At 32.6% G+C, this 27,755-nt stretch overlaps 1 protein-coding gene across 1 annotated transcript; it reads left to right on the top strand.

The window, feature by feature from the left end:
• Window positions 1-27,626, top strand: LOC147079834 (dnaJ homolog subfamily C member 11). The gene is made up of 13 exons (XM_085944784.1): window positions 1-148; window positions 6,485-6,656; window positions 7,537-7,618; window positions 7,701-7,820; window positions 9,103-9,230; window positions 9,431-9,622; window positions 14,442-14,649; window positions 15,475-15,591; window positions 18,014-18,205; window positions 19,043-19,176; window positions 21,231-21,364; window positions 21,837-21,966; window positions 25,285-27,626. The coding sequence occupies exons 1-13, from the start codon at window positions 83-85 to the stop codon at window positions 25,314-25,316; spliced, it is 1,707 nt and encodes a 568-aa protein (XP_085800910.1). The 5' UTR covers window positions 1-82; the 3' UTR covers window positions 25,317-27,626.
• The last annotated feature ends 129 nt before the right edge of the window (window positions 27,627-27,755 follow it).

Genomic DNA, 27,755 nt, shown 5'->3' with positions numbered 1-27,755 from the left:
ATACGTAAAGTAGGAACCTAAAATTATTGACAATTTGTTGGATTGACAAAGTGAGAGGCGAAATCTAAATTAAATTTATGCCATGGAGGATTTAGATAAGCTCTTAATCGAAGAGGATTATTATGCGTTCCTGAATGTTTCTAAAACGGTAAGCCTGGATAATTCATTAATTTAACAATTATCAGAAATTTGACATCTTATTTTGAATTCATTCATTCACAATATATTCACATGTTCTTTGTAAATTACCCTTAAAATACTATTATCTTTAGATATAATATAAAACAATATACTAACAAATAATGAAAATGTACTATCATGTATTTTGAATTGAATTACGATATAATCATTTGCTTCTTATCTTGTATGACGATGACATTATTCACAATCATATTTCGGTGGGTGCTATTTCGTAATATCTTGCTCATACTTTTTTTCGAATAAAATTTGTTAATTGCTTGAGCGGTATTTGAATAATACTGATTTCATTTAAGAATAGATTGTCAATAAAACCATTGGTGTGTACAAACACTTGATGTATTTTTTTTTTCTAACCTCCAAATTTAGTTTAATTATCCGCTGATAATGAACTCTGTAATGAGCTCGAAATACCAAAACATGAGTTAAAGACACGCGATGGAAACACTACATCCAGTTAAAACATGTTTTTACTCTAATATATTTATAATTTTTCAATATTAGATATTTTTCTATAGCTTTATTTCAATCCTAGATGTTCATCTCGATCAATATGTCGATATGGTGGATGCCATATTGCTGATATACTCATTAGTTGACTCATCAATGTCAATATTTAAACTTAGACCTCCTACGTTAAGTATGGGAATGAACAATTTTTACATTTTAAGTAGGTACTGTCATACCCATGATCATTGGGCCTCTCCCGATAGATAATATTAATTATTAGGTATAACCATGTCACCTGACCTAGTTAACAATGGGCGTATGTACGTCCATTATTCCTTGATTAACTGTCAAAATATTCAACTTGTACTCAACACATAAGAATTATTGTATTTAATTAATAATAAGAAGTATGTGAGGGGAGGATGGCAACACTGCTGGTCAGTCTATGGCAGCGAGCCAAAGGGTTGACATCTGACTCTCACGACTCGGAGTGACACAAATAAAACTCTAGTAAAATACCAATTTAGTTTTTAATTTTTGTGAATCCTGGGTCCCACCAACATCCCGAGCTAGCCGGCAGGTCCCGGGATATAACAGTACCTCCCATTGAACCAATCAATATTCTAGACTATTTTGATTAGCAATTCTATGATTTTTATTTTATGTTAGTAAGAAATATGATTGTATAAAAATATTAGTGTTTAAACCAAAGACATTAGAGAAAACCTACATAAACTAGACATGAAAATAAGACAACAACAAAAAACAATTGTCATATTATAAACTCTAATCCTATTTATAGTGTTTTACAAATAAAAAATTCCACTTACATCAAAGTGTATCTTGCTTGATTTTTGTAAGGAAATCATAGAAAGTTCCACCTGGTTCAATATCTTTGGTTTAAACCTTATTCTATGATTGCTGTTGGCGCTAAAAGAATGTATTTATAAATTTATTGATTATGTACAAGCTTACTGATTTTCTTATGTTTTTGTCTCGCCATCGCCATATGATTATATATATCAAAGTTGCTACTTCAAAATCGGCTATGTGCATAAATTTCACAAACAGGGCATTTTTTGCACCAAAATTTTTATAATAATTCCTTCTATACCAAGGAAAAATATAATGATTATGATAACAGGTATTCTGGAATTGCTTTAAAAATATTTCGATGTTGTAGGCAATAGGCATTGTTTTTAGCCTCTCTAAAGTTTTGAAAAATACACAGCCGATTTTGAAATCTGATATATATTGTATTTATGACTATGGAATATGCTATAAATAATTGTTATATTAATGATTTTTTGACAAAAAGTTTTTGAAGATTTTTATTGTATAATTTTGGCGCGTTTTAGAAGTTATAGATAATCACATAATATGGTATAAAATTGCTCATAATTTATGTATATACTTTTTGTTAGATTTTGACCATATTATGTGTGTCTCATATAGCTGATTTATAAGTCTCATAAGATAATTTCTTAGCGGTTGTCTGAGGACAAATTCCTCCTCTTTCACAAACATATGAGATTTTGCATTAGATTATTTTATACCATTGCGCAATACTTACAATAATTTCATAATATCTAATTGGCTCTTCATATTTAGCAATTGCTTGCAAGTGGCTCTGAATATTTCTTTTCGCATTTCAATACAAATTTTTTTTTTTGTAAATTTAAAAAAAAATGAAATATGGTTCATATTATAATTTTGACCAAAACTATTTTTGTTTAATAAATTTTTAGATAACTTTGTACCTACTATGCATGCACTATATATCTGGTACTTATACTTGAATAGCTGGTATACAGACAAAACATATATTGTACATGATATGAATTCACAATTTATGGTAAATAGGTACATTTTTTTTAAATGTCATTGATCATAATATAAGGTCACCAAATCAACTGCGAAAATAAAACAATTTTAATTTTGTGTCCTTTGCTTGACAGGTAAGATTAATATTAGTTAGGTACTAATATAAGTGTGAGATTACATAGGCAGGGTATGTGATTTATATAAGATTTCAGTATTCTTTATGCTATAGTGATTTTCCAATATGACTACCTACTGTATCAGTGGCGAAGGGTGAAGGTAGGTTGTTAAGATCCGACATAAATTGTGCACACTCAACTTTGTCAGCCAAACGTATTTGTTTTCATTAAACTAAGGCCCTCCTCCCACGGAGCAACTGAAATCTGACGGAACTGAAACTAAAATTCCAACCAGTATCTAGTTTATGTATTTTCAATGGCGGCTCGCTGACTCTCTGTTTCAAAATGGTCGCGAAAAGACGCGACATGCAAGTTGTGCGTTCTCTCAAGATTCGGTGAAAAATCATATTTCTTACCAAAATTGGTAGCACTGCGTGTAATGCTATAAAAACCATAACAACCCAAGACGTCAAAAGTACAGCATAAGCAAAATTGAAATAACCCAATTGTATTCGAGTGAACGCAACAGCATGCGTGTTGTCGGTTTTTGTACAAAACAGCTGATTTGACAGTCTGAGGTTGTGATTACTATTTCAAGTGGTTTTCAGTAGCGCACATTGGTCAGTTTATGAGTTCCATCACCAACCAGTTCCGTCAGATTTCAGTTGCGCCGTGGGAGGAGGGCCTAAGAAAACAGATTGCAGATGGTGTTTTGCAAATTGTATTCTTATTTCAATCAATGACAACAAATAAGTATCACTGACAAAGTGTGGTATGTACTATTTATGTCGAATCTTAAAAGTCTACCTGCACGCCTCGCCACTGTATTATATCAACCTCTATTTTCCAAGATGATGGCAGTGACACTTCTTGGAAACTAGAGCTATGCATATAAAAGTATTCCTTTTAAGGGAATTTCTAATTGGTAAAACATTTAATGAAAGTATATTGATAAATGTTGATTTTTTGGTTGAAATTTTCATGAGATATGTATTAATTTTTGGGTGGGAATTAATCGCACATTCCAATAATCAAAATTCACAAAAAAAAACTTTAACATTTGGAAAGTAGTTTTCACATTTAAATGATTTCACAAATAAATAAATGAAATCACATAAAATTCATCACTTATTGTAAAAATAAGTTAACTAAATTTTGACAACTACACACATTGGTAAAAATGTTTTCACCGATAAATAATATATCACACAAAGAAATTCACAAATGTCAAAGTAACAATTGTAGCGGCAATACAATTTCTTAGACGGCAATCGCAAAAATGATGCGTAGGTGTCAATATAAGTAGGTAATGTTTAACACAGTAGGTACCTAATATAAATTGTCGTCTTGAAACATGAAAAGGGTAAGTACAGTAGTGCCTTGGTTATTCAAAGTAATTGGGCATGAATTTAGTTTGGAACAATAGGAAAAATTACAAAAAGTAACCACTTTACTTCCATAATCCTAATAATTATAATATCCATAATAATAATTTATAAATATATCCCTTAAAAAATAGATCCTGTCAATCCCAAAAATATTTTACAAGCCAACGTCGACCGTATAATATTATATTTTAAGATAGGTTTTCAATCTCACCCCTCGTGACACGTAAAACAGAGAGTTTCGAGAACATCCATTTTTGATTATCAAGCTTATAACTTAAGCATATTTGTATGTTTAAAAAAATCCCGTTTAAAGCGGAACGTCCAAAGACTTCATTTTTGTATAAGCGGCGTTCCGTTCACGGAAAAGTTTGCGTCATTAAAATCATTAAACCTATTTTTCTTAGTGTTTGTATTCATTTACGATTAATTAGTTACAATAGTATATTGATACGTGAAGACTTCTTTTTCCATAGTGCATATCGTTCATATTTTGACAGTTGTAGTTGATTTGTGAATATCATCCATTTCCGGTGTGACAAACATCTTTTTAAATGTTTTCAGCGCTTTGTGAAAACAGTCTATTGAATTGTGCGAATATATGTTCCCCTTAATTTTAATAAATACAAAAGAATATCAGGAAATCAACGAAAAGTGGACTAAGAGAAAAACTAAAGCGAATCAATTTTTCAATTACTCTCATATTATCTAAGAGGTATAGTGTCGATTCATGTTTCATCAATAATTACAAAATGACAATAAAAATCATTTTGATCTCTCTTAAAATGTTTAAAAAGGCACAATCATTACAAATAGCGTTCATTACAAGTAGCAAATGGTTGTTGGAATTGTTGAATTATTGATGGATTGGAACTGTTGTTTTTTTTTGATATTTGCGTCATGTCTATGACTTTTCCAACTTCAATTGGCAGTCACTCGTTACAAGATTATGTACTTTTTAGACTACCACCACGAGCTTGATCCATCACTCTAAAATTTTGAAATTCACTTTTATTGACAAAAAAGAATAATACATTTTATTTTCAGTTGGCGTTTGACATTTCAAAACTAAATATTTGATAACTGCACCACATTCAGTTGTTTCTATCATTAAAAAAATCACTTGATGCGTCTCTTTTGGAAGGCAGTTAACACTATGCTATTTCAGAAACAAGTGAAGCCCCTAGTTTCAAAACCCCCTAAAACGATTTTAGGTAGTTTTAAGAAAAATGAGAAAAACTTATCTATTAAATCTGTGAACTTTATGTATTTATTATTTAATTTGTAAATTCTAAAAAGTTTTTTGGCTTATCCATTTTAGGAGTATTTGAAAAGCGGGGTTTTGAAATTTACTTTAACTTTTGATCATATGTATTGACGGTTTTTGGCGTTTTTTAAAGTCCAATCTTTGGTCATCATATAGGTAACATAAATATCCATCTTAATGCATATCTAACTCAAAATGTGTCAAAAACCGTATTAATGGGATTTAAAACTAGATGTTTCAAATGTATGTAAAAATATATAGAGACTTCATCCAATCTAGTTTGTTTATATTAAATATTGTTTGTATCTTTACCGATTAAATCTTGGGATTTACAAATAGTATATACTATTTATTTTAAACTATATACAGTAAACATCCGAAATGAAGCATACTTTCACGAAATTAAATGGTTTAAAATTAGCATTCACAAATGGTGAAATATACACAGTCAAATGAAATAAGCTTCTGACTTTTCAGTTTCCAGAGAATGCAATTACGATGGTTAGCGCGGAATTTCCTCTGCAAATTTTCAAATTGCTGAAAGAGTTATACTTTGATTTTCACCATAATTTCAATAATAGCCACTATATTATATCAGTGGCAAAGAGTGGAGATAGACTGTGGAGATCCGACATAAATAGTACACACTAAACTTTATCAGTCAAGAATACAATTTGCAGATGGTGCTCGTTAGTTTTTTAAATTCACTTAAACCCGGACTAAATCAAACCATAATAGTTTAGATATGTTATGGACGATCCGACAAAAATAGTGCACACTTTTTCAGTCATACTTATTTGTTTTCGTTAAATTAAGAATACATATTACTGATGGTGATGTTTAGTTTTTTTAAATTCATTATGCCCTGTCTAACCAAACAATAATCGATATAAAATATTCTTCTATCTATAAAATATCTAAAATGATGAAATGGTTTAATGGCATAATTTTAGATGTTTTATAAATATACTGATATTTCTTGACTATTTATTATCTACTATGGTTAGGAATAGGCAGGGTTTAATTGAATTTTAAAAACTAGCAAACACATTGTTGTGTTAGTTCGATGAAAACAATTATGTTTGACTGACAAAGATTTGTATGCACTATGTATGTCGGATCTTAAGAGCCTACCTCAACTCTTTGCCACTGGTATATATATAATATATTATTGAAGATTTTTTAGGGTATTATTATATTTGTATGAAAACTTAATTCAGTTAAATTGTTTGTTTTTTAAACAGGCTTCTAATGAAGAAATTAATAATGCTTACCGAAAATTGTCACTTGTGTATCATCCCGATAAACATGTTGATGCAAACCATAAGAAATGGGCCGAAATTATCTTCAATAAAACAAAAAAGGCTTATGAAGTCCTAGCAGATCCACATAGAAGAGCGATATATGACTCTCTAGGTATGTTATCAAACCACTTAACACTCACATTCGTATTTTATAAATACAATTTATCATGCTTATTATTTCGTTCCACACATTTCACCATTGAAGACAATCGGCGCCAATTTGATGCCACTGTTACTAAGTGATTCTGGACAATCGGCGTCAATTTGGCGCCGCTTGTCCTTCTTAAAAATACTTTTTTAAGAATAATTTCCAACGCCTTACAAATTACGTTTATATTAATTATATATTTATTTATTGTATATTTTTTATTATATTATTACTTATATTAATATTAATTAACTGTGAAATGAAATGTTTCAATTAACTACACAATTTAAAAAAAATATTGAAATTGCACAATTGCATATATTTAAAAAGTGGTTGCTATTTTAGTAAAATCTCTTAAAATTAACTACAAAATTAAATCTTTACATGGGAGTCGGACACTACGTTTTCTAAAAAAAACTCTGGGAAAACGCAATTTATTATTTTTATGCCGTTAAAATTAATATAATTATGGCTTTATTATTTTAAGAATTTCAGGTTTTCGTTATGAATACACTCAAAGTATGAATTGAACCTGACAGATATGATAATAATTTATTGTAATGTATAGCAATATATACTAAAATTGTACTTATGGTTTTCTGGCTGTGATGTACAAAAATTATTATCTGCATTGATATTTAAAGACGGTACTGGCTTGAGCAAATTTGCCCATGTCAGTACAAGGTCAAATTTGCATGCGCATACCCGCACAAACGTTCGAAGGGGTAAACCATTCTTGCGCGCAAGTTTGCTCAAGTTAGTACCGACCATTGTACTTAAATTTCACTTAAAGACATTTTTTCCATCCTTTCAAAATATTTATACATCAATTCTGCTTGTACAGGAACCAAAGGTTTAGAAACAGAAGGTTGGGAGGTGGTTCAAAGAACTAAAACTCCCTTTGAAATTCGAGAGGAGTATGAAAGGTATTTATAGTTCTTTATGTTACATACCAAATAAAAAAAAAATGCGTAACATGGCATCATTGAAAGTCATTTTACTTTTTAGGTTAGCACGAGAGAGAGAAGAACATAGATTGCTTCGAAGCACAAACCCTAGAGGAACAACTTCAGTGTCAATAAATGCAACAGACCTCTTTAGTCGTTTTGAAGACGATTATATAGATTTGTGAGTATACAAAAAAAATCTTACTGCACCTAACCATTGTTCTTGTCACTCTTTCCAAATCTTACACGGAGGGGGATTATGATGCGTGTCACGTCACAACTAAAATTCAATAATGGTGTTCAATTAAGGTATTTCTATACTTACAAAATTTCGGAATATGATATTCTTCATTGAAAAAACATAACATGGAAAAACTGTTGAAATATATTAGGTATTAGAAAAATCCTTGAAAATATCTTGGACTGTTCAGAATTCATATACATATATTATATAACGGGCAAATAGTTTAGCAAAGAGCTGGCAAGTGTAAAGCACTTGCCCGGCATGGAATAGATGTCCCATTTTTTTTTTAATAGGTGTGTTTTAGTGTTGTAGTATTTTTTATATATTCTTCAGGCGTTACATTTATTTCTGATACTTCAGATATCATAAAGTGTCTCGAAATGGTAACACGATTTGTTTTCATGGATGAGAAGAATCTTGTGACAAATCTAAAATTTCTGACAAACAATATGCTGCTATTCTAAGTATCATCATCCAACATTTTTTTTTCTTTTTTCACACATCCCATAGATGTAAAGAAAGAAAATATAATATTCCAGTATGTTATTAATTTATTCTTGATGGAACGACTTGTTATTAGAAATAAATACTTACTTCAAATTGGTTAGTTGTAATTTTATGTTATCATACTTATTCCACAATTATCATACAGCCAAAACTAATATCATCTTAATTGAAAATATTCGTCAGGATGAAGCCAAGCTTGGGTGTAATATAATTGTTTTTGCTGCATGTAATTTTAAGCCATTGTCTGTATTCTAACTAATCTGGCTCGCACATCAAAAATCGTCTCGTCTGCAACGTGTCGAATACATCAATGTGACGTCATTGTTATTCACAAAACACACGTTGCCAAATAGAGATTGGCAGATTGGCCGAATGCGATTTTTTAGTTTGATAAAAACATCTCGTGCTGCTATCAACAAATCGCATGAGTTTCGGACTGTGAGTCGAAGACGCCAGAACGCATATACACACCTACGAATTGGTCATTTCCAATTTGCCGCATCCTAATATCTATACGTTCCGAGAGGTTACGTGCGATTATTGCTAGGTAGATGTGCGCGGTCTTCATATGCAACATCGGATCGACGTTCCTAGAAGGTTTGATTTATGGCTGTGGGGAAGACGAGGCGAGTTTAGATGTGAGAGTCGGCTAAAATTATGGTTAACTTTGTAACACAACATTTACTATTTATCACTTTGAATTTGATTATAGGGATCATCAAAGTGGCTTCCCTACAATAGAAATATCTGGTATCAACATTTTTCATTCTGTCGAAGCTCCCATCACACCAAAAGATACTGTTACTCTTTCGTGTAATTTATCTACCCAAAATGGCACAGGTATTGTATTGATCTCAATAATAATTGATATCTTTTTTTAAACTGCCTTGATTTCTTTTATATGCTGCAACCGAGTGATGAGCCCTCAGGATGATTTTCTGCAGACCATTAATGCAAATTTATAATTCAACATAGTATAAAATAAAATTAAGTCCCTGAATGCATTTCGGTAGTGAAACTATTTGCCATTATAATTTCAGGATCTGGGTCTGTCAATGTGTCATCAAGACGAATCACCTCAGAGAAAGGATGGGCTGAATTGGACGTTGGTGTTGGAAATGGGCCTGTTGTTAGTCTTAAAGGTTTCCGTTCCTTGACAAAATCAATTTTCTTCAGTGGTGCAGGAATAATGCAGTTCTCTGGACATGGCATAAGACCGAGTCTTGTCTCAAGTAAGAATATACCTTAGGCTTAGAACAGCGATGGCAAATTGAACATATATGGCGTATGAAAATTTTTTATTTCAAATCAATCTCATAATGTACATCGTATCTCACTAATTTGGCACTTCATATATCATCATCATTTACCTACAATCCTAGGTACATATATATATTTGATTCAAATATCCCTTATTTCAAAATGGTGGAGTAATAAAAATATAGCATGATTCATAAGTGTTTTGTATTTTATGTTCTTCAACAGTAATTAACATAACATTTCTATATTATTTTTCCTCAATGTTCCAATCATAAAAAGTATATTTGCCATCGTTGCCTTACTATATACACCTAAAGGCTCATTTAAGCGATTGAATATGGGCATTTATTTTTTGTTTACACGTGTTACCAAATGTGCAATAGTCAATTCATTCCAAAATGGCTTCAAGTGAAATTGCGGTACAGGTTGGAGTTATAACAATTTGTGATTGTTTGTTATATGAATGCAGAAATTTCATCGAGAGAAAAAAGAATAGGAAAAAGAGTCGTTGGTGAATAAAACCATGGGTAATACAACGTAACATAATGGGGAATATGATGACAGTACTCAGAGACGTACTGCGCATGCGTGGCATGGGCAGCGGCGTCGGTACGCATGCGCAGCATTTTTGGAATCATCCGTAGTGATCAACAAACGATCAAAAAGAAGAACCAGTTGAACTTCATTCACTTTTGATTCCGAATGATCATTTTAAATGATTCATTGATGAACGTGCATGTGGGATGATGATTCCTCCGCGATGATCGTCAAAAGTGAATCATGTAAACGGAGCTTTAGATAGAAGCAAACATTTAAAAATGTCCCTTTATTTTTCTAGTATTTAATATCAAAAGGGACAGTACAGTTTTTTTCAGAAATAATTGCAATTTATGAAATTTATCGCAAAATCCATTGAATTATTTATTGTTTATTCAAAAAAGTACTAATTTAAATCCAATATTGAAAATTATTTCCGGGATTTCAATCATAAAACACAGCATCAATAGAATAGAAGGGCATATATTGTATGTACAGTTTTTACTGATATTACGTTGTTAAACAAAACGTCCATCTACAGGGTAGGGTGTTCGTCGAGAAGGTTTACTACTTTAATATACTTGATAAATGTTTTATTAAATGTTGGGAATTACGTATGGAAGACAATGTCGGCTAAATTAAATGTTTTCTATTTAAATGATAGATATTTTGATGTATTTTTACAACACTTATTTTCCCACATTTCAACCAGTATATCATTAATTTAGTCACGAATGTTTTGTTTAAGTTACTGAATTGTTTCTGATTTGTTGGCATAAGCCTTGCTCTTTAGATATCCCCACAAAAAGAAGTTCTGTTCTGTTAAAGCCGGCAACCGTGGAGGTCAATCGATATCACCATTTCTTGAGATAATTTATTGTGGAAAGAGATCTCTCAATAATGCCACTCTAACATTGGCTGTATGGGCATTAGTGGTACCATCTTGTTGGAACCACATGGCAACCAAGCCCAAAGCATTCAATTCTGGTGTCATAAAGTTGTCAATCATGTTATGATAACGTTCTCCATTAACAGTTACCGTAACGCCATGTCCATCTTTAAAAAAGTAAGAGCCAATGATTCCTCCAGACCACATAGCACACCATACAGTCACTTTTAATGGATGCAAAGGTGACTGATGAATAATTTGGCCTCTAATTATCTGCTATATAGCCTCTTTCTTCAAAATCATTAACTAATCAATAAATAATGGGTTTTGATGGCACATTATTTCTACACAAAATTTTACATAATTTTCTAGTCGTCACAATAATTGATTCATTTTGATAAAATGTTTTTACGATTAAAACACACTAGTTTATCAATTTTTTTTCCAATCTTAAATTTGCCACGTCCATACTTCACGATTTCCAAATATGAACTGTCAAAATTAATTTTTACCAAAATAGCGACCAAACAAAGTAGTAAAGCTTTACAGCGGACACCCTATGCATCCATAAAAAAATGTGTAAAAACAGAGTATTTGAGATGATATTGTGTCATTTAAATTAACAATGTGTCAATTTTACCTTCAATTTTCTATCAATTCAAATCTTTCAAATTTTATTTGAACAACATACAATACGTACGACATCTGTGGACTAACCCATCGATATTGTCTATAACAGCGATGTCCATCCGGTAGCTTGCGAGTGCTTGGCAGCATACAAAGTTATTTGAATACCTATTTTAAAGAACATTGATTTCTCTAAAAAAATTAAATACTTATGTATAACTCGAAATCATGTTTATTTAAATCAAGCGTCAATATTGTGACGATACCTAAATTAGATTTTATATAAACAAAACAAATTTCAAGTTATACACATTTTTATTTTAGTAGGAAAAAAGTCAATGTTTTTTGAAATATATTAAAACTATGAATTATTTTTAAATATTTACTAAATTAACTAAGTTTTGATGATTAACATAACCATTAAATAATATTTAATGATCAGATGGGGTCCTTTAATGAATTCACATTTTATAATGTTTTTAAATTTGTATTGATAAATTAATTACCTGATGGGCTGAGCATTCACATAAAGTTTAAAGTAAGCTCCAAAGGGTTGGATATCAACAGGCTATTGAAAGAATGTTTTATTTTTTGAGAACTTTGTAATGACTACTCCAGGCAATGCGTTGATTCACACATATATTCATAGTGTTCACACGATCAGCACGAAACTAACACTAATCAGTCTTCTTATTCTTAACAGGCAACTTTTGTGACAGCTGAGAAAAGTCAATTCAGAATTATTTTGTAGATTCATGATGAGAAATCAAAATTTTATTGATATCTATCGAAATATGACAGAAATATTTGCATAGATATTTAAATAGATATATATTTTATGTAATGTCTTGCAGTATCATAAATCTATCATTAGAGTACATAGTTTCAAAATTCACTTTTATAAATCATTATATACAAATGGTAGCATCAGACCAATGATATCTAACACTGGGAAATAGGTAGATTTGGTGGGTGTACATAAATCTGAAATCTTTGAAAATATTCAGATATCAATGTTGCAATTCTCATTGATATAAATATACCAGCGCATTTATTCTATACGTAAGGAGGCTATCGAGGGTATCTGTACATTCCAATTGTCATAATCCTCATTTTTCACCGAAGTGACATTTTGATGTCAATGGACTTATTGCATACTCGTACACACACTGGGCAAGTATCATAAATCCCAAAAAAATATTTTATATCAAAATAATTCAAAGCTATTTTTTAAGCCATTTGTAACTTGACAAAAAATATTCCAGCCAAATGATGTAACCCTTTAAACGAAAGCCATTCGTATCGATAAAAGAAAATTCTCAATTTTTAATAAAATAATAAATAAATAATAGTGTATAAAATAATAAGTAAATCCAATGCCCACAGTTTTTTTCACTTCCTGAACAATTTGATGTTTCAGGGTTACTAAAATTGGCCTGTACAGTGACGATATTTATTGTGTTTGAGGTATTATAATTGTTACAATAAGTTAGCCGCCAAAACTGTCTATCCCGCACTAAAAGTTAACACAGCCAAGGCTTGACTGGTGCTGTTAAAACATAGCACCTTTTGACAGTTCAGAAGGTTAACTTATTCTAACAATTAACCGCTTCAATACATAAATATGATAAACTACCCTTGATTGCCACTGATAGTAGCCTTGTGTATAGAATAAATGGGCAGGTAGGGTAAAAAAATAAACAAATTGGCAGAAAAAAATGTTGGATCTCTTGATTAACATTTAAAAAAAGTCATTAACCTTTTTGTTCCCGAGAATTGAATTCAAAAAGGATTGATCGTTATGCAAGTAATGAATAGGTCATGTAACTAAGAATAAATGTTCGTACTAAATTTGGTAATCGCTTAAATACTGTATGTTACATTTTTATTTTATTATTTATGAGAAATTTAAACTGTGTGTGGTGTCGAATAATGGTGTATTTAACAGTGGCGAAGGGTGGAGGTAGGCTGTTAAGATCTACCGTAAATAGTGCATGTTAAACTTTATTAGTCACACTTATTTGTTTTCATTGAACTAAGACAACAATTTACATTAGTTAGTTTTTAAAAATCAATTAAACCCTGCCGAACCAAACCATAATAATTTTGGTATACTTTGAGCGATACGACAACATTGTGCACACTTTTTCATTCATACTTATTTGTTATAGTTGGATTAAGAATACATATTACACATATTGTTGGTTCATTTTTTTAAATTCAATAAGCTCTGCCTAAAAATATTATGCCTAGAGAAAAAATATTATTTTATCTGAAAAATATCCAAAGTTATGTATGATTTAATTGCATAATTTTAGATATTATATGTATAGACGAGTATTTTTGACTATTATTTATTAATGCTTGGTTTCGCAAAGTTTAATTGGTTTTTAAAAACTAACTTACACCATTTGTAAGTTGTAGTTTTAGTTCAATGAAAACAAATACGTTTGACTTACAAAGTTTAGTGTGCACAATTTATGTCAGATCTTAACAGCCTACCTCCACCCTTCGCCACTGGTATTTAATGCCGTACGCCAGATACATATTTTTCAAGCTTGATTCTTATTTAAAAAATGCTAGATGTGGCAAGAGAAAAGTTATATAACATACTCCCGTCATGTTCATGGGGTTATACTCCTTTAATGTGTATATAAATCAACACATTATCTGGTGTCTACCCAGTAGTCGCATATTTTATTACGGTGATATTGCAATGGATACTCTTTGGTTCTTAGCTCTAGCTATTCAACTGGATAATTGTTCTCTCGGCTATTTGACGTACAGAGGGGGAGTGAATTCATCGATGACTACAACCTTAGTGAGAGACACGGAACGTTACCATGGCAACCTCTCTCTCCAATTCGGTGTTCCACACTCCTTTTTCTCAGCAAGCTATACCCGCAAAATGCTACAGGGTGAACTCAAACTTCGGGCATGTGTCAAGTAAGTAGTACATTGAAATTATGTTATATTTAATCAAAGTGCTCTTCAATCACATATGTCGTATTTTTCTTTGAAATCAGATGAGCCTGTCTATCAAATTTTTGTGTCTGACTTGCGAATGGATATAGCTAGTGAAAAATAAAAGGGCCGTTGTACTTGCCCACAGACCCCCATAATCTGCTCATACAAATTTCAACCCTACCTAAAAGATAAGTTCAAATAAACGTGGTTGAAAAAGAACTAACCACAACCTGATAGAACCCATCTGGTTGTCGTAATGGGTGGAAGCTCTAAATGTCAATATATCTTTATGTCTTTACTACATTGTTATTCTATTTCGCTAATACAACTACAGCTGTCTGCCAAATATCGGTAGATAGATAGATAGGTAGTAGATAGAAAATAGGTATATGTAATTAAAAATTAACTCTACCTACAACACAATAAGAGTGATTATTGCAGATTTTCATTCATGTCTTTGACCTATCATATTTACTTATCCGCTGTAACCGCTGTTTTCTGGTTAAAGATATTCAAGAAAACTTTGTAAGGAGATGAGCCTAAATTTTTTAAAAGTTTTTTTTCAACATCTACGTACATTTAATATGTACTGATACAAATGGCCTTTGATTTTCGTTTTCCAATGCAGCTGGGAAACATTGTTTATATACAAATATGGTTTTGACTACGCTTTACGTCAAACTGGAACTTGCTTCAGCGATTTTTATATGGAAATCAGAGAAGGCTTCTTCTAGAAGAAGATTCAACATCTTTGATTCTGGTATTTCATAAATAGTTTATCAGTGTCTTTCTGTCTCTTTTAAGATTTGGTACTTTTGGCTTCATCGTTGAGTATGGTGCCGAAAAGAGAATATCTCGACATAGTAATCTATCAGGAGCTGTGATGGTAGGAGTTCCGACTGGCGTTATGTTAAAAATCAAGTAAGTATAATTCCAAGAAGAAAACAATATTTTACTTTGTCTCAGTCATCTTTTGTCTTTCCAGCGTCATGCCAGCATCCCTAAGTATCGCCGTATCCACCCTGTGGACGGTATCTAGGAAGCCCTCCACCGCATCTATTTTATAATAAGGCTGTTATCGAGGGTAGTTTATCATATTTATATATTTAGGCGGTTAATTGTTACAATAAGTTAACCATCTGAACTCTCAAAAAGTGCTATGCTTTAACAGCACCTCTCTTGGCTGTGTTCACTTTTAACTTCAGACAGTTTAGACGGCTAACTTATTGTAACAATTATAATACCTCAATACATAAATATGATAAACTACCCTTGATACCGACCAATAGCAGCCTTGTGTATAGAATAGATGCGCAGAAGGCTTTCTTATTTTAAATTAGAGAGTTATTTTATATTGTTATAATAATAAATGTTATCCAGGTTTTGAACTCTCCGCATGGTAATAATTGTTTACTAAATTACTTCTTAAGGCGATATCTTTACCTACCAGAGGCACCTAGCGGAAAAATACGAAGCTTGCAATTTGAGACATTTTATTGATAATTTACAATTTCAACTGTGTTAATTATTAATAAATATGTATCTGAAAACATTAAAAAGAAAAATATTTTTTATTTTAAGTCAAAGTTAAACTTACACACACACTTAAAAATGTAATAAAATGTGAATTTGTTGAATGGGACCCCATCTTATTATTACATATGTTTTACGGTCAAATTTATCATTAAAATTTAGTTTATCAAGTTTTCTAAGTATCGCCCAAGATATTTTTGACTAATTCATAGTTTTAATATTTACTATTTAATCGATTTTTATATAAATATAAATTTGTATAACTTGAAATCCTTTTTATTTATATAAAATCGAGCTTTAATATTGGGACCATACCTAAATAAAATTTGATATACATAAAAAGGATTTCAAGTTATTCACATTTATATTTTTATAAAACTGAATTAGTCAAAAATCTCTTAGGAGATGCTTAGAAAATTTAATAAACTAAATTTTAATAATAAATATAACCACAAAATATATGTAATAATAAGATGGGGTCCAATTGAACAAATTTACATTTTTTACAATTGTAAGTTTATCTTTAACTAAAAATAAAAAATATTTTTTGTTTTCAGGTACATGTTTATTAACCTTTTCCACTCGAAATTTTTTTTTTTTTATTATTTCTATAAAATAGATTTATAATGAATATACTGTACTTATTTTTAGTTTATTTATAATTCTTCATTGTGTGGTATTTCACAAAGCAATCTCCAATATGTAATCCTGGCTTATCACAGAATCGTAATGAAATAGCGGTATGTAGAGAAGTGGCTATAAAGTGTAAATCGTCCATACATATAGTTATGACTGTAAATATGATCCAAATGATTTGCCTTCAAATACACTTGTAATATAAGCGGCCGTCTCGTAAATTTTCTAAATTAGTTTCGGGCTCATAACAACTCATTCCCAGTGCGGTACACATTATCAAAAGATTTCTCAAAAAATAATAAATCGATACGTAATAATTTTCATTTGACTCATTAGAGAATTTCACATTATATTTGTAAGGTTCTGAATTGGCATAATATACTAGTAAGTATTGTCATCAAAAACAGTCTATTCAAATATAAAACTGTAATCTATACGAGACGCCCCTGCGCAAGCGAGAACCAATAAAAAATATAAACACACTTCAAAATCATGCGTGACAAACACTTCAGTTCACTCTAGTCTGGGAAGGTTCAATAAATAAAATTTATGTGACAAAAAAACATTGCTTGCAAGCAAGCGACCTACGAATAAAAAAAGAGAAGATTCCGATAAAAATACTATGTAGAAATTACGCACGCAGTATTCTTTTGCCGACTTCTTTCTCAGATAAATGTAATAACCTATTATTATTCATTCTAACTTGATTGAAATCGCATTATAAAAATTGCTGAAAATATTACAAAAAATGACTTTATTGGCGTGCCGCCGATACGGCGGCACTCGAGTGTTAAGGGTTAATTAACATAGTTGAAATTGTAAATTATCAAAAAAATGTTTCAAATTGCAAGCTTCGTATTTTTCCGCTAGGTGCCTCTGGTGGGTAAAGACATTGCCTTAAGTGCCTACAGATTTTTATAGAATTTGCCGACAGCGATATGATATTACTGCCGTGTTTCATACATTTTAATTAAATTATACTTAAAATGATCCAGAGATTTCATCAAAATTACATGGATACCATTGTTTAATATAATATTATATTGAATTGCTTTTTGTTTATAAATTCTCATAATTACATAATTTCTTTGATTGTCAAACGTTAAATAATTGTTTGTTATTGAGTCTTGGCAGCGAATTCATCGTCATCATTCATTCTCTGATTTATTTTCAGATTGACCCGAGGCCCGCACACATTTATATTTCCCATACACATCTGCGAAGAGGTACTATTAGCTCCTATCTTTTATGCAACAATAGTTCCAATTGTTTCGTGGTTGACGATAAAAAAATTAATCATCGATCCAATCAACCGAGACAAACAAATTCGTGAGCAGGAACGGACGAGAGAGAACAATAAATCCAGGTAATTAGACAATATTTCCAATAAATATTTTTATAATTTCTATTCACAGAGATAAATCGAGCGTTAAGAAACGACACCTCGTAAGTGACAAAATAACTACTTTACAGAAGAAGGAAAAGACTCACCTGTACACTATGTGTTTGATATTTGATATCACAAATCAATGTTTTTGTCATCTACAGTGAATGTAATGTATGTAGTATGAGGATTACTTATAATTATTAATACACGTTAATAAGTGAATACACATTATAATATGCAAAATAACATTTTATAAAATATAGCAACAGCCGATATGCAATTCGGTCGTTCAGTGGTAGCATGCTCGCCTGCCACGCGAGCGGCCTAGGTTCGATTCCCGGTCGATGCAATCTTTTTTATTTTTTTAATGGTTTGGTTCTTATTATTAATTTCTTACTTTTCATTAATTGTTTTTTGATATCACATGCACAATTTGTATTCATAAGCCCGACAATGCCTTATAGTTGGATTCCCTGATCTTGAATAACTCCTGGTTATGAACAGATTGTACGTATGTAATTTAAAATGGCCACGATAGCCACGTGGCTTAGGCGTCGACCTTATAACGTTGTGGGTACCAGATTTGAATACTCGGTCTGGCAAGTACACACATTGTTTTTCAATTTGTTTATGTGTCCGGAGTATGGATCTAATAGGGTGAGCAAGTGGCTAACATCCTTTTCTCGTAAAAACAAAATCTGTCCAGACTTTCACTCCACATGGATGCCCATATAATCTTATTAGGATCGAACATGATAAAAAAATAATCTAAATGGTCATTTTTGTGTAAGTAATACATTTAATACATTTTTTCAGGATTCAGGAAATGCACAGAGAAGCTCGATGGGCAGTAGATCTGATGCAAGAAATGTACAATCGAATCAAAACTGAAGAAGAGAGATTGAATGGGCTGCTAATAGTAAAAGCTTTATATGGAAAATTACCGATAGGTAATCATGTATTACTATTTTAGGATGTCTAAGTCCGCTCTCACATCAGAACTCGCCTTAACATGTCAAATTCGTCGATTTGACGTCATCGTTATTCACAAAACACATGTTGCTAAATGGAGCTCCGCAGATTGCCGAATACGACTGTTTGTTTGAAAAAAACATCTGTTGCAAATCGACAAGGAGCATGCGACATAACCTACTTGTTGAGACCGGCTCTGCTGAGCCTGCGCTTACGTCTGCCATTAGCCATTCCTATCTAGACGTCACTGCTCGCCGCGTTCCATACATCAAATCAACAGAAATAGCAGACGACTGCAAATGCATGCACATTTCGTTTGTGCAAGAAATAGAGAAGCATGCATGTATATATGACTATTCACGGAGAGACCACTGTGTCATTTTTCGTTAGCTGGGGTTCAACTAACTTCAACAGCACCTTAAAACAGTCCGGACTCATTCTATAGCAATTTTGGAATCTATCTGGGTGCTGGATGAGTTCTGCTGCGATAAATGATGCAATGTGCATCGATATATGCCTAATTGACGGATGAATCCAATATTTTCGCCTTCTACTTAAATTTCTATATCACAGTATATTTTGATATTTCGAGAGATGATACTTGAGTGTCGCTAGATATGCGAGGTCATCACATGCAACACTGGGTCACCGGTCTCGGAAGGTTTGATTTATGGCTGTGCGGCACACGGGGAGTCGAGTTTAGATGTGAGAACCGGCTAACAGTGCTTCCTAACTTATTTCATATTATCGCGACACATTATCTGAATTTAAAAAAATCATATCACACTGAAAACTATAATATCCTATTTGAAAAAGTTTGAACATAAAACATATTTTACGTATTTTACCTGAAAGAAAGTTTTTCATAGGAGAATAGTATCATATCAGAGGTAAAACCATAGTTTAGTGTTATATTTAACGAGCTTTCCTCTGATACAATGATATCATAGTATCTAAAAATGATAGAAACATGAAAATTGCTGTCGACAGGTATGTTCCATACCAATTAATATTGTTATGAGAGATACACATATTGATTTATTTTAGAATATAATTATGAAACCCCATATATGTTAAAGAAAACCTACATGTATTGAAATGAACTCTAACGTAGGAAAGTGACCACTAGGACGATTAGTTTTTAAATAAATCTTGATAACATACCACCTTGCTTACTTTTTGCGTACAAAAGTAGCACTTATGTCAAACTGGCATTTGCTTCAGCAATTTTTATAGGAAATCACGGAAGGTTCCATCTGGAAGAAGATTAAACATTTTAACAAAAACATAATTTGAATCGATCTGTGAGAAATCGACAATTACCCAAGATTTAAGAAGAATGTTAGATTCTTTATTACAGAAAATAATTTTGAAAAACCTAGAAAAAAGTTGGACCGAGTGGCACTCGAACACACATGTTTTCGGGTGAGTGCTTTATCCTTCAAGCTATCAATCCGTCTATGATTTGTGCGAATTATTTCTAATAACTCCGTTTATCTGAGTAGTTACTTCACATTCCGCCAATTGAAATCCAACCAAACGATTGTCAGTTTTATCAAAATAATAATGAAAGCTCAACTGTTGTTATACTATGATAGGTTGGAATTAATACATCGACCAAACATTGAAAGAGGTCCATTACTATAATACTAGAACCATCATATCTTGGCTATGATTTTATAGCGCAGTATGCAGTGCTACAGACAATAGCAGGGAGTTGAGGGCGTAGATTTATACCTGATAATGCAAGTCTGTAGTTCCCCAGATTATCGCTATGGTGTCTGTAGCCAAGATGATATATGGTAAGGCTATAACTTAATTTTATCAAAGAAAGTAGATTAAAATTCATACCCCAGTAGCGCAATATGTTAGGTTATTTTCGATTGGTTCTTACTCCAATTTTGAGTTGTGGCACACTTCTTGGGTAACTCTAGTCTAAGTTATGTACGGATCGACAGAAAGATTTTGCACGCTGAATATTAATAATTGTGTTTGTTGATTTGTCATATTTTTTTTCATCTTTATTTTGAAGGGTATTCTCACCATCATTTGTATGAGGAAGACAATGAAGAGACAGTTCCTTTACCAGTGAATGTTATTGATGTAACGGTGCCTATACAATGCTTAACAAAAAATTCTAAATTGATCCTCCAAGGCTCGTCTAAGGTACAACTTTTTTATTTTTGTCTAAACCGTTATAACTCCTATGTCAAATTTAACTTGACATAACTGTGCTTTTTTTAATTACGTTACATATGTTTATTCTTTAAATTAATTATTGGTCGAATGAATAAATATAAAATATATATATTATATATTTAGGAGTGCAAGTGTTAATTTGAGTTAATATAATAATTTCCAGATGTCGAATAGATTTCTAACTACTGTAAAATCGCACTAATCAAACACTTCAAAAGTCTGTCACATCCTGTTATCTGGCACTATTTGTAGAGATTTTGGATTTGCGTTAATTACGGAAGAGAGTTTTTAAACAAGGTGTAAGTGATAAGAATGGGTTAATCAAAATTTACTGACAGTGTGAGTTATTGCTGTTAGATTTACGAATTGGTTGTACAACTGTTGTATTTGACTGTTGGTATTATTATAAATAGCTTATAAGAGATTTGTCACATTGCAGGCTCAACTACCGGGATTTTATGACACCTGCATAGGTGAAGACAAACATCTTACAATCAAGTATTCCTTCCGTGGCCAAATTTTGACACACACTGTCATAGACAGTGAAGCACTGATCCTTCCAAGCACTGGTAAGTTGTCCCCTATGTTTTTCAGTACTATAGCGCCTGTACACGTGCATGTATTTACTTGTACCAATAGTGTGTATTTTAAACTATCGCGATAATAACTGTTTACACGTAAAAGTGGTGACTGTCTCGCCAATCTCATTCTTACGAGTAAGCAAGACACGATGTTGTCATTGTAAGTGAGTGTCTGCGCGGCTTAGTTTGTTTTTTACCGGCAGGCTTGCCACTATCGTTCTATTGCGCAGGCGCAGATATCGCACCGTCCAATTGTCGCGTGAAAATTCAGACGCTTCTAATCCTTTTTGATACATGCATGCAATCTTGCAATTTGCACGATAATACGTGTTTACAAGTGCATTTTTTTGTTATGGCCACGATAATATATTCCCCTAAAAACCTTGCCAGCTTAGGCAGCCTTTTCAGTTTAAATCTCATATCTACCGTCCTTTGTCTGCACAGTGGTATAATTTCTATTTTGCGATGTTTATTTCCTTCAAAGTTATAAGCAATTCTAATGCAACACTTTTTGAACATCATTACGGAGTGGTTGGCAGTTGCTATGTCCAAATAATGAATGTATACACGTTGTTACCAACTTAAGTATGGCCATGGGCTGTACTTTCACCTTCAAGGCGGACAGACGCCAAACCATCGCCTTCGGCGTTATTCTCAGCTGCCGTACAACAATACCTACATCGCAAGAATTACAAAAAAATTTTCGCCGCTTAAAAAAATAATTTTGTCAAACAAACCTACCTCCGACAACCTTTTATTCGCAGCCCCCTAGACGGACCCGGCCAATTCTCAGAATTTGCCTCGGCTTGTAGCTGACCGATCCCAAACCGGGCACCATTGGCCTGCTGCGACTAAAAAGAAAACCGAAGAGCACCGAAATCCGGAGCTCAAAACTCCCACTGGCATAGAGAAGCTTGCAGAAATGGTGAAACTTAAAAATGACTCCCGACTATTTTGAGGATGCACAAAGATGCCCCGTGTAATGTTACGTAAGAATCATCTCCGACAACTCGGTTTCAGCTAATGAAATCACCACAATTTTCGATACAAACCACCTCACATGAAAACAGCCGCATGGAAGCCGTTAAATCCAAGATACCGTGACTTCCAACCAAGATATCGGACATATATCTTCATATTCGTATTGCTCGATGTCATCCGCCTCTGATAGATGTTATTTTTTTACTCAAAGGCGAACGCAGCCATTTTCACAGCCAAAATACCTACTTGAGACGGTCAAAGCATTTTTTGTCACTAGCAGCCGTTCAGATCCCGCCATTTTCGCCAGAAACATCGGATGGACATAAGCTGTATCTTCATCTCTTGCCAAGAGATTAACGCATTGAACAATAATAGTCTCCATTCTATCTGATGAAAACTCGCGACATCAGGAGCAATAACATCATGACGGAGGGCATGCAAAACCTCCGACACCTATGTAAACGTCTCCTGAAGGCCGGAAACCATCAGAAGACAGTAACGCCTTCCACCATCGTGAAGCCAGAAGCTGCAAATTGTTACCTGCAAAGCAGTCACTAGATGGAGAACACGACATGTGCCGCTCACAGCACCTACCTACCTGTAGGTAAATTTAGGTACCTATTTAAACACATCGCGGATTTAAAATACCTACGCCGTAAAAAAAACCTAAATGAATAGCCTCCAGCAATTTTTTTATCATAATTTAAACATTTTTTTTATACTAAAATCATGCCTTAAACTTAAAGATATAACTTTTAAATCAATTTTTGTATATCAAAGCATTAGTCAAATCAATTGAAAATCGTACAGCGCGTACTTAGCTTAATTCTTGACACTGTAAAATCAATTTTATAATAAGAAAGAAGATTCGTTCACCCATATCTATTAATTTTTATTAGGAATCAAATTTAACCTTTTAAATTTTAATTCTTATAATTATAAAAATTATAGCAGATAGCCAGACGTGTCATCTATATAACGTAATTCTTATTTTATCCAAATTCGAAAATTCGTTGAACGAATTAATTAAATCACTGCTCCACGCATCAGATTCCATTGCAAGCAATACAATTATTACATACGTAGGGCCGTGCCGCTCTTTGCGGAGTTTTGAAAATAATGACTTAATACCAGCAGCAGCCGCTGAAAAGCGCCACGCTTTCACTGAGGGTATAAATATCGAGAACCGCGCTATGAAAAATCAGTGCATATCAGTCTACTCTAGAGTGCAGCTCAGTCTACTCTAGCAGTCCGCATCCAGCAGTCAGTCTTGCTACGGTTATCACCTTACGAAGGTCTCCGGCTTGACAAGTAGCACTCGCCTAGGAAGTCTGGTTGACTCCCAATTGAGGATAACCAGCGCAACAAGCAAGCAACCATTGCCGCCGACAGTTTTTGAACGGTTAGAATCAGTGTTGCCGTATACCACAGTCAGTTACCACCTAGTATAAGTTCAGTGTCGGAGAGGTATTCTCATAAAGTTTGTGCGGCTATATTTTTTTATTGACTTTTCGCCTTCACTATTCTCATGTTGTGCCTAATTACTTATATAGTGGTGACCATTCTTATGTTATGCCTGTGACTTATCTGTGTTTTATGTACTTTATAGTTGTCAAATAAATATTGTGCAAAACTGTCATACGGTGTTTTTTGACCACCACCCACTTTCTTGGCCTATCAATGTTAGTTGGCTATCGATATTGCATACGTATATTGCGCAATATAGCTGGTGACAACGTATTAGAAGTAAAATCTCCTAAATATACACATTGACCCAACTTCGAAGATTAGCGAACAACTGGTAGCATGACGAAAATGTGTAATGTGCCAGCATCACTTAGTGGTCCGCAATGAGTCGGGTGAGTGATGGCCACTGATATGGCAGAGCATAATAAATAATCGTTGTCACCGCTACTTGTATCTCAGTATTGGCCACCATACCCCTCGATTGTCGCACCACAGTTGGGAGAGTTTGGTTTCAGCGCATCTATTCTATACACAAAACTACTATCGGCGTTTAATGAGGGTAGTTTATCATATGTTTGTATCAAAGTATTATAATTGTTACAGTAAGTTAGCCGTTTAAACAGTCAAAACTGTATATCTCGTTTGAAAATTTAGCACAGCCAAGAGAGGTGCCGTTAAAACATAGCACTTATTGTAACAATTATAACTAACTTATTGTAATCGTTACAATAAGTGATAATACTTCAATACAAAAATGTGAAAAACTACCCTCGATAGCGGTCTTGTGTATAGAATAGATGCGCAGGAGTTGATGAATTGAAATTTTTTTATATTAACCTTATTTTATTTTTCTTCCAGACTCTCAATCTACAAGTGCAAACCAAAGTTAGATACAGTTCAATGAAAAAGCAATAGCTTACAACTCGCTACATACAATCTTCTTCATTTGTTGTCATTAAAACTGCAGTTTGTATTGTAACAAATTTGTGAATATATTTACTATATGAGGTTGATCGTACATAATTAATATCAAATATGTGCCCAGTAAATTTGATATATTTATTGTTTTTTCGTGATAGTTGGTAATAATATATCGAACAACATTTATATTATGTGCTGTGTCCACGGTGGGATATTTATCTCTAGTGATATTCAAGAGAGCTAGTATATACCGGAATAAACTTCATGGAAATATTGCATTGTATGAATCTACAGTCTAATTGCGTATAATATCTGTAGACTGATAGACTGAAATATAATTAATTGTGTGTAATATTCAAGTTATAATGTTTGTCACAACACTGTGCGGTAAAACTCTGTAAGTGGAATTTTTTAATGTTGCACTAATGGGTTTTACTTCTGATGGGACAATATGTCTTCTGACAAAGCCATGGTCAGTTATCATATTTATATATTTCTGCAATAGAAAAAGTTTTTATATAAAAAATAAACTAAATCAAATGTATGTCAGTATATTTATAAAGTTTATTTCAGTATAGGAAATTTAGCAATCAGATAATGGTCATAGATCATCCTATATGAATTTTTATTGATTAAATGAAAAAGATATAAAACTTATTTTGTTTTTTTAATTTTAACCTTCAAGTAAATTAAAATGCTGCATAGGGTTTCTAAATAATGTTTAACTGTTTGTAGTACAAACGCCTTTTCAGAATGTATATTTTTTAAAAGGTTTTCACACTGCTGTAAGATCATCATCCGAAATGAAAGCAAATAATGATGTCTTCTTTTATTCCCTTTTATCCCCAGCAAAAAAAGCATTTTTTGGTTATTTTAAGTTTATACAGCAATTTAATAAAGTAAGAAAATTATAAAAATAGAAAATCTTACGCCATTTGTGGTATTGGATCTAAGAGACCCGAGGGTATTTTATTTTAGACAGTACAAACACAATTACCAATATGATTATTGAAATGACATCTATAATGTGGTGATCAACCTCTAGCTACTGTAAACATACGAGGCTAGTCAAACAAAATTAGGAAACTGCACAGTATGTTTTAAACTATTTTACTTATTGCGCATGTGCTGGGCTAAATTTTTGTTACATTCATTTAATGACAATAATAAATAAAGAAAGAGGAATAATGAAACACTATGGATATCATTTTTGCCAGAGTTTTTAATGTCATGTGGCATTACAAGTGATGCACGCAAACTGCTTTCTTACAATTGCACATGATGCGACAGCAAATCTCTTCTTGTTCATCGGAAAACTCATCGTAAGTGGTTAGCACTGAACTTGTTTGAGGTGTACGCAGAGCGTTGGAACCAACTTCCATACCCACCTACAAACACATGCGTAATGCTGCCGCATTAGTGCTTACTGGTGCGTACGTGGCAAAATTGTATGGTGTTCTTATTGGGTCAATTTGACACTTGAATCTATAAATAACTCTTGCCAATAAATCTCACCGTCGATATAGGCACTTTAAGGTGTGACATCTTTGCTTGTTTTTTTATATCATTGTTTCCATGTCTACAAAATTCCAATCTAATTTCCTTTTAGAAATAATACAAGTAAATCACTCCAGTGTTCAAATTTGAAGTGAGGCAAGTCAGTGTTCAGCATATAATAAGTATATTTTTTACATTCTGAATTATATTCAAGAAGAAAGAATGGGGATGGTGCTTAAATAATGAAAATGACCCCTTGAATTGTTTAAATTACTGTGAAAAAATCTACATGCTGAGTTTTTGTAAAAGGGGTATGTGCTATAAATAGGTCTAAAAATTGATATTGTGATTGAATTATTTTAGCATTTTTATTGAATGATATATCAGTATAATACCCCCCCCCCCCCCCCAAATTGAACCACACAGAGTACAGATGCAACATAAAAATGTCTTTGAGAATGCCAAGGAATTGAAATGTGCTCTGACATCGGCGAGGGTAGAAGAGCTTGGTAGAATTATAAATTTCTAAAATAAAATTGGAAAAATGACTTGAACAATGGATCTTCATTTAGAGGATAAGAGGCAATATGACAGCGGGTCGCAATCAAAGCCTGAAGATAGGCCCTTGACATATTATTATTAGGTATACTAAATACCTAAACTACAGTTGGAATATTGGAATTTTTCCAAAATAACTGGTCGATTCGAAACTACAAATTAGACACATATTTTACTTGATCATAAATGTACTAAATGAATATTAAAATAAATGTGTAATGTGCATGTTTGTTTTTTTTACGAGAAGTGGATGTTAGCCACTTGCTCAACCTATCACATCCATACTTTCAGTCCAAATAAAGGTAAAAAACAACATGTGAATTTTCCAGACCTAGGATTCGAACCTGGAACCC

The sequence above is a fragment of the Rhyacophila brunnea genome, unplaced genomic scaffold, assembly GCF_057557595.1.
Source record: "Rhyacophila brunnea isolate RB1 unplaced genomic scaffold, BYU_Rbru_1.0 scaffold_1, whole genome shotgun sequence".
Classification (NCBI taxonomy): Eukaryota; Metazoa; Arthropoda; class Insecta; order Trichoptera; family Rhyacophilidae; genus Rhyacophila; species Rhyacophila brunnea.
The sequence above is the reverse complement of the archived record's forward strand: the minus strand, read 5'-3'. Positions and strand labels throughout refer to the sequence as shown.

Coding starts and splice junctions, on each gene's coding strand:
- LOC147079834 (XM_085944784.1), top strand. CDS start 83: ATGGAGGATTTAGATAAGCTCTTAATCGAAGAGGATTATTATGCGTTC. Junction 14,650..15,474: donor AAACTTCGGGCATGTGTCAA/GTAAGTAGTACA, acceptor GTCTCTTTTAAG/ATTTGGTACTTTTGGCTTCA. Junction 19,177..21,230: donor ATATGGAAAATTACCGATAG/GTAATCATGTAT, acceptor TTTATTTTGAAG/GGTATTCTCACCATCATTTG.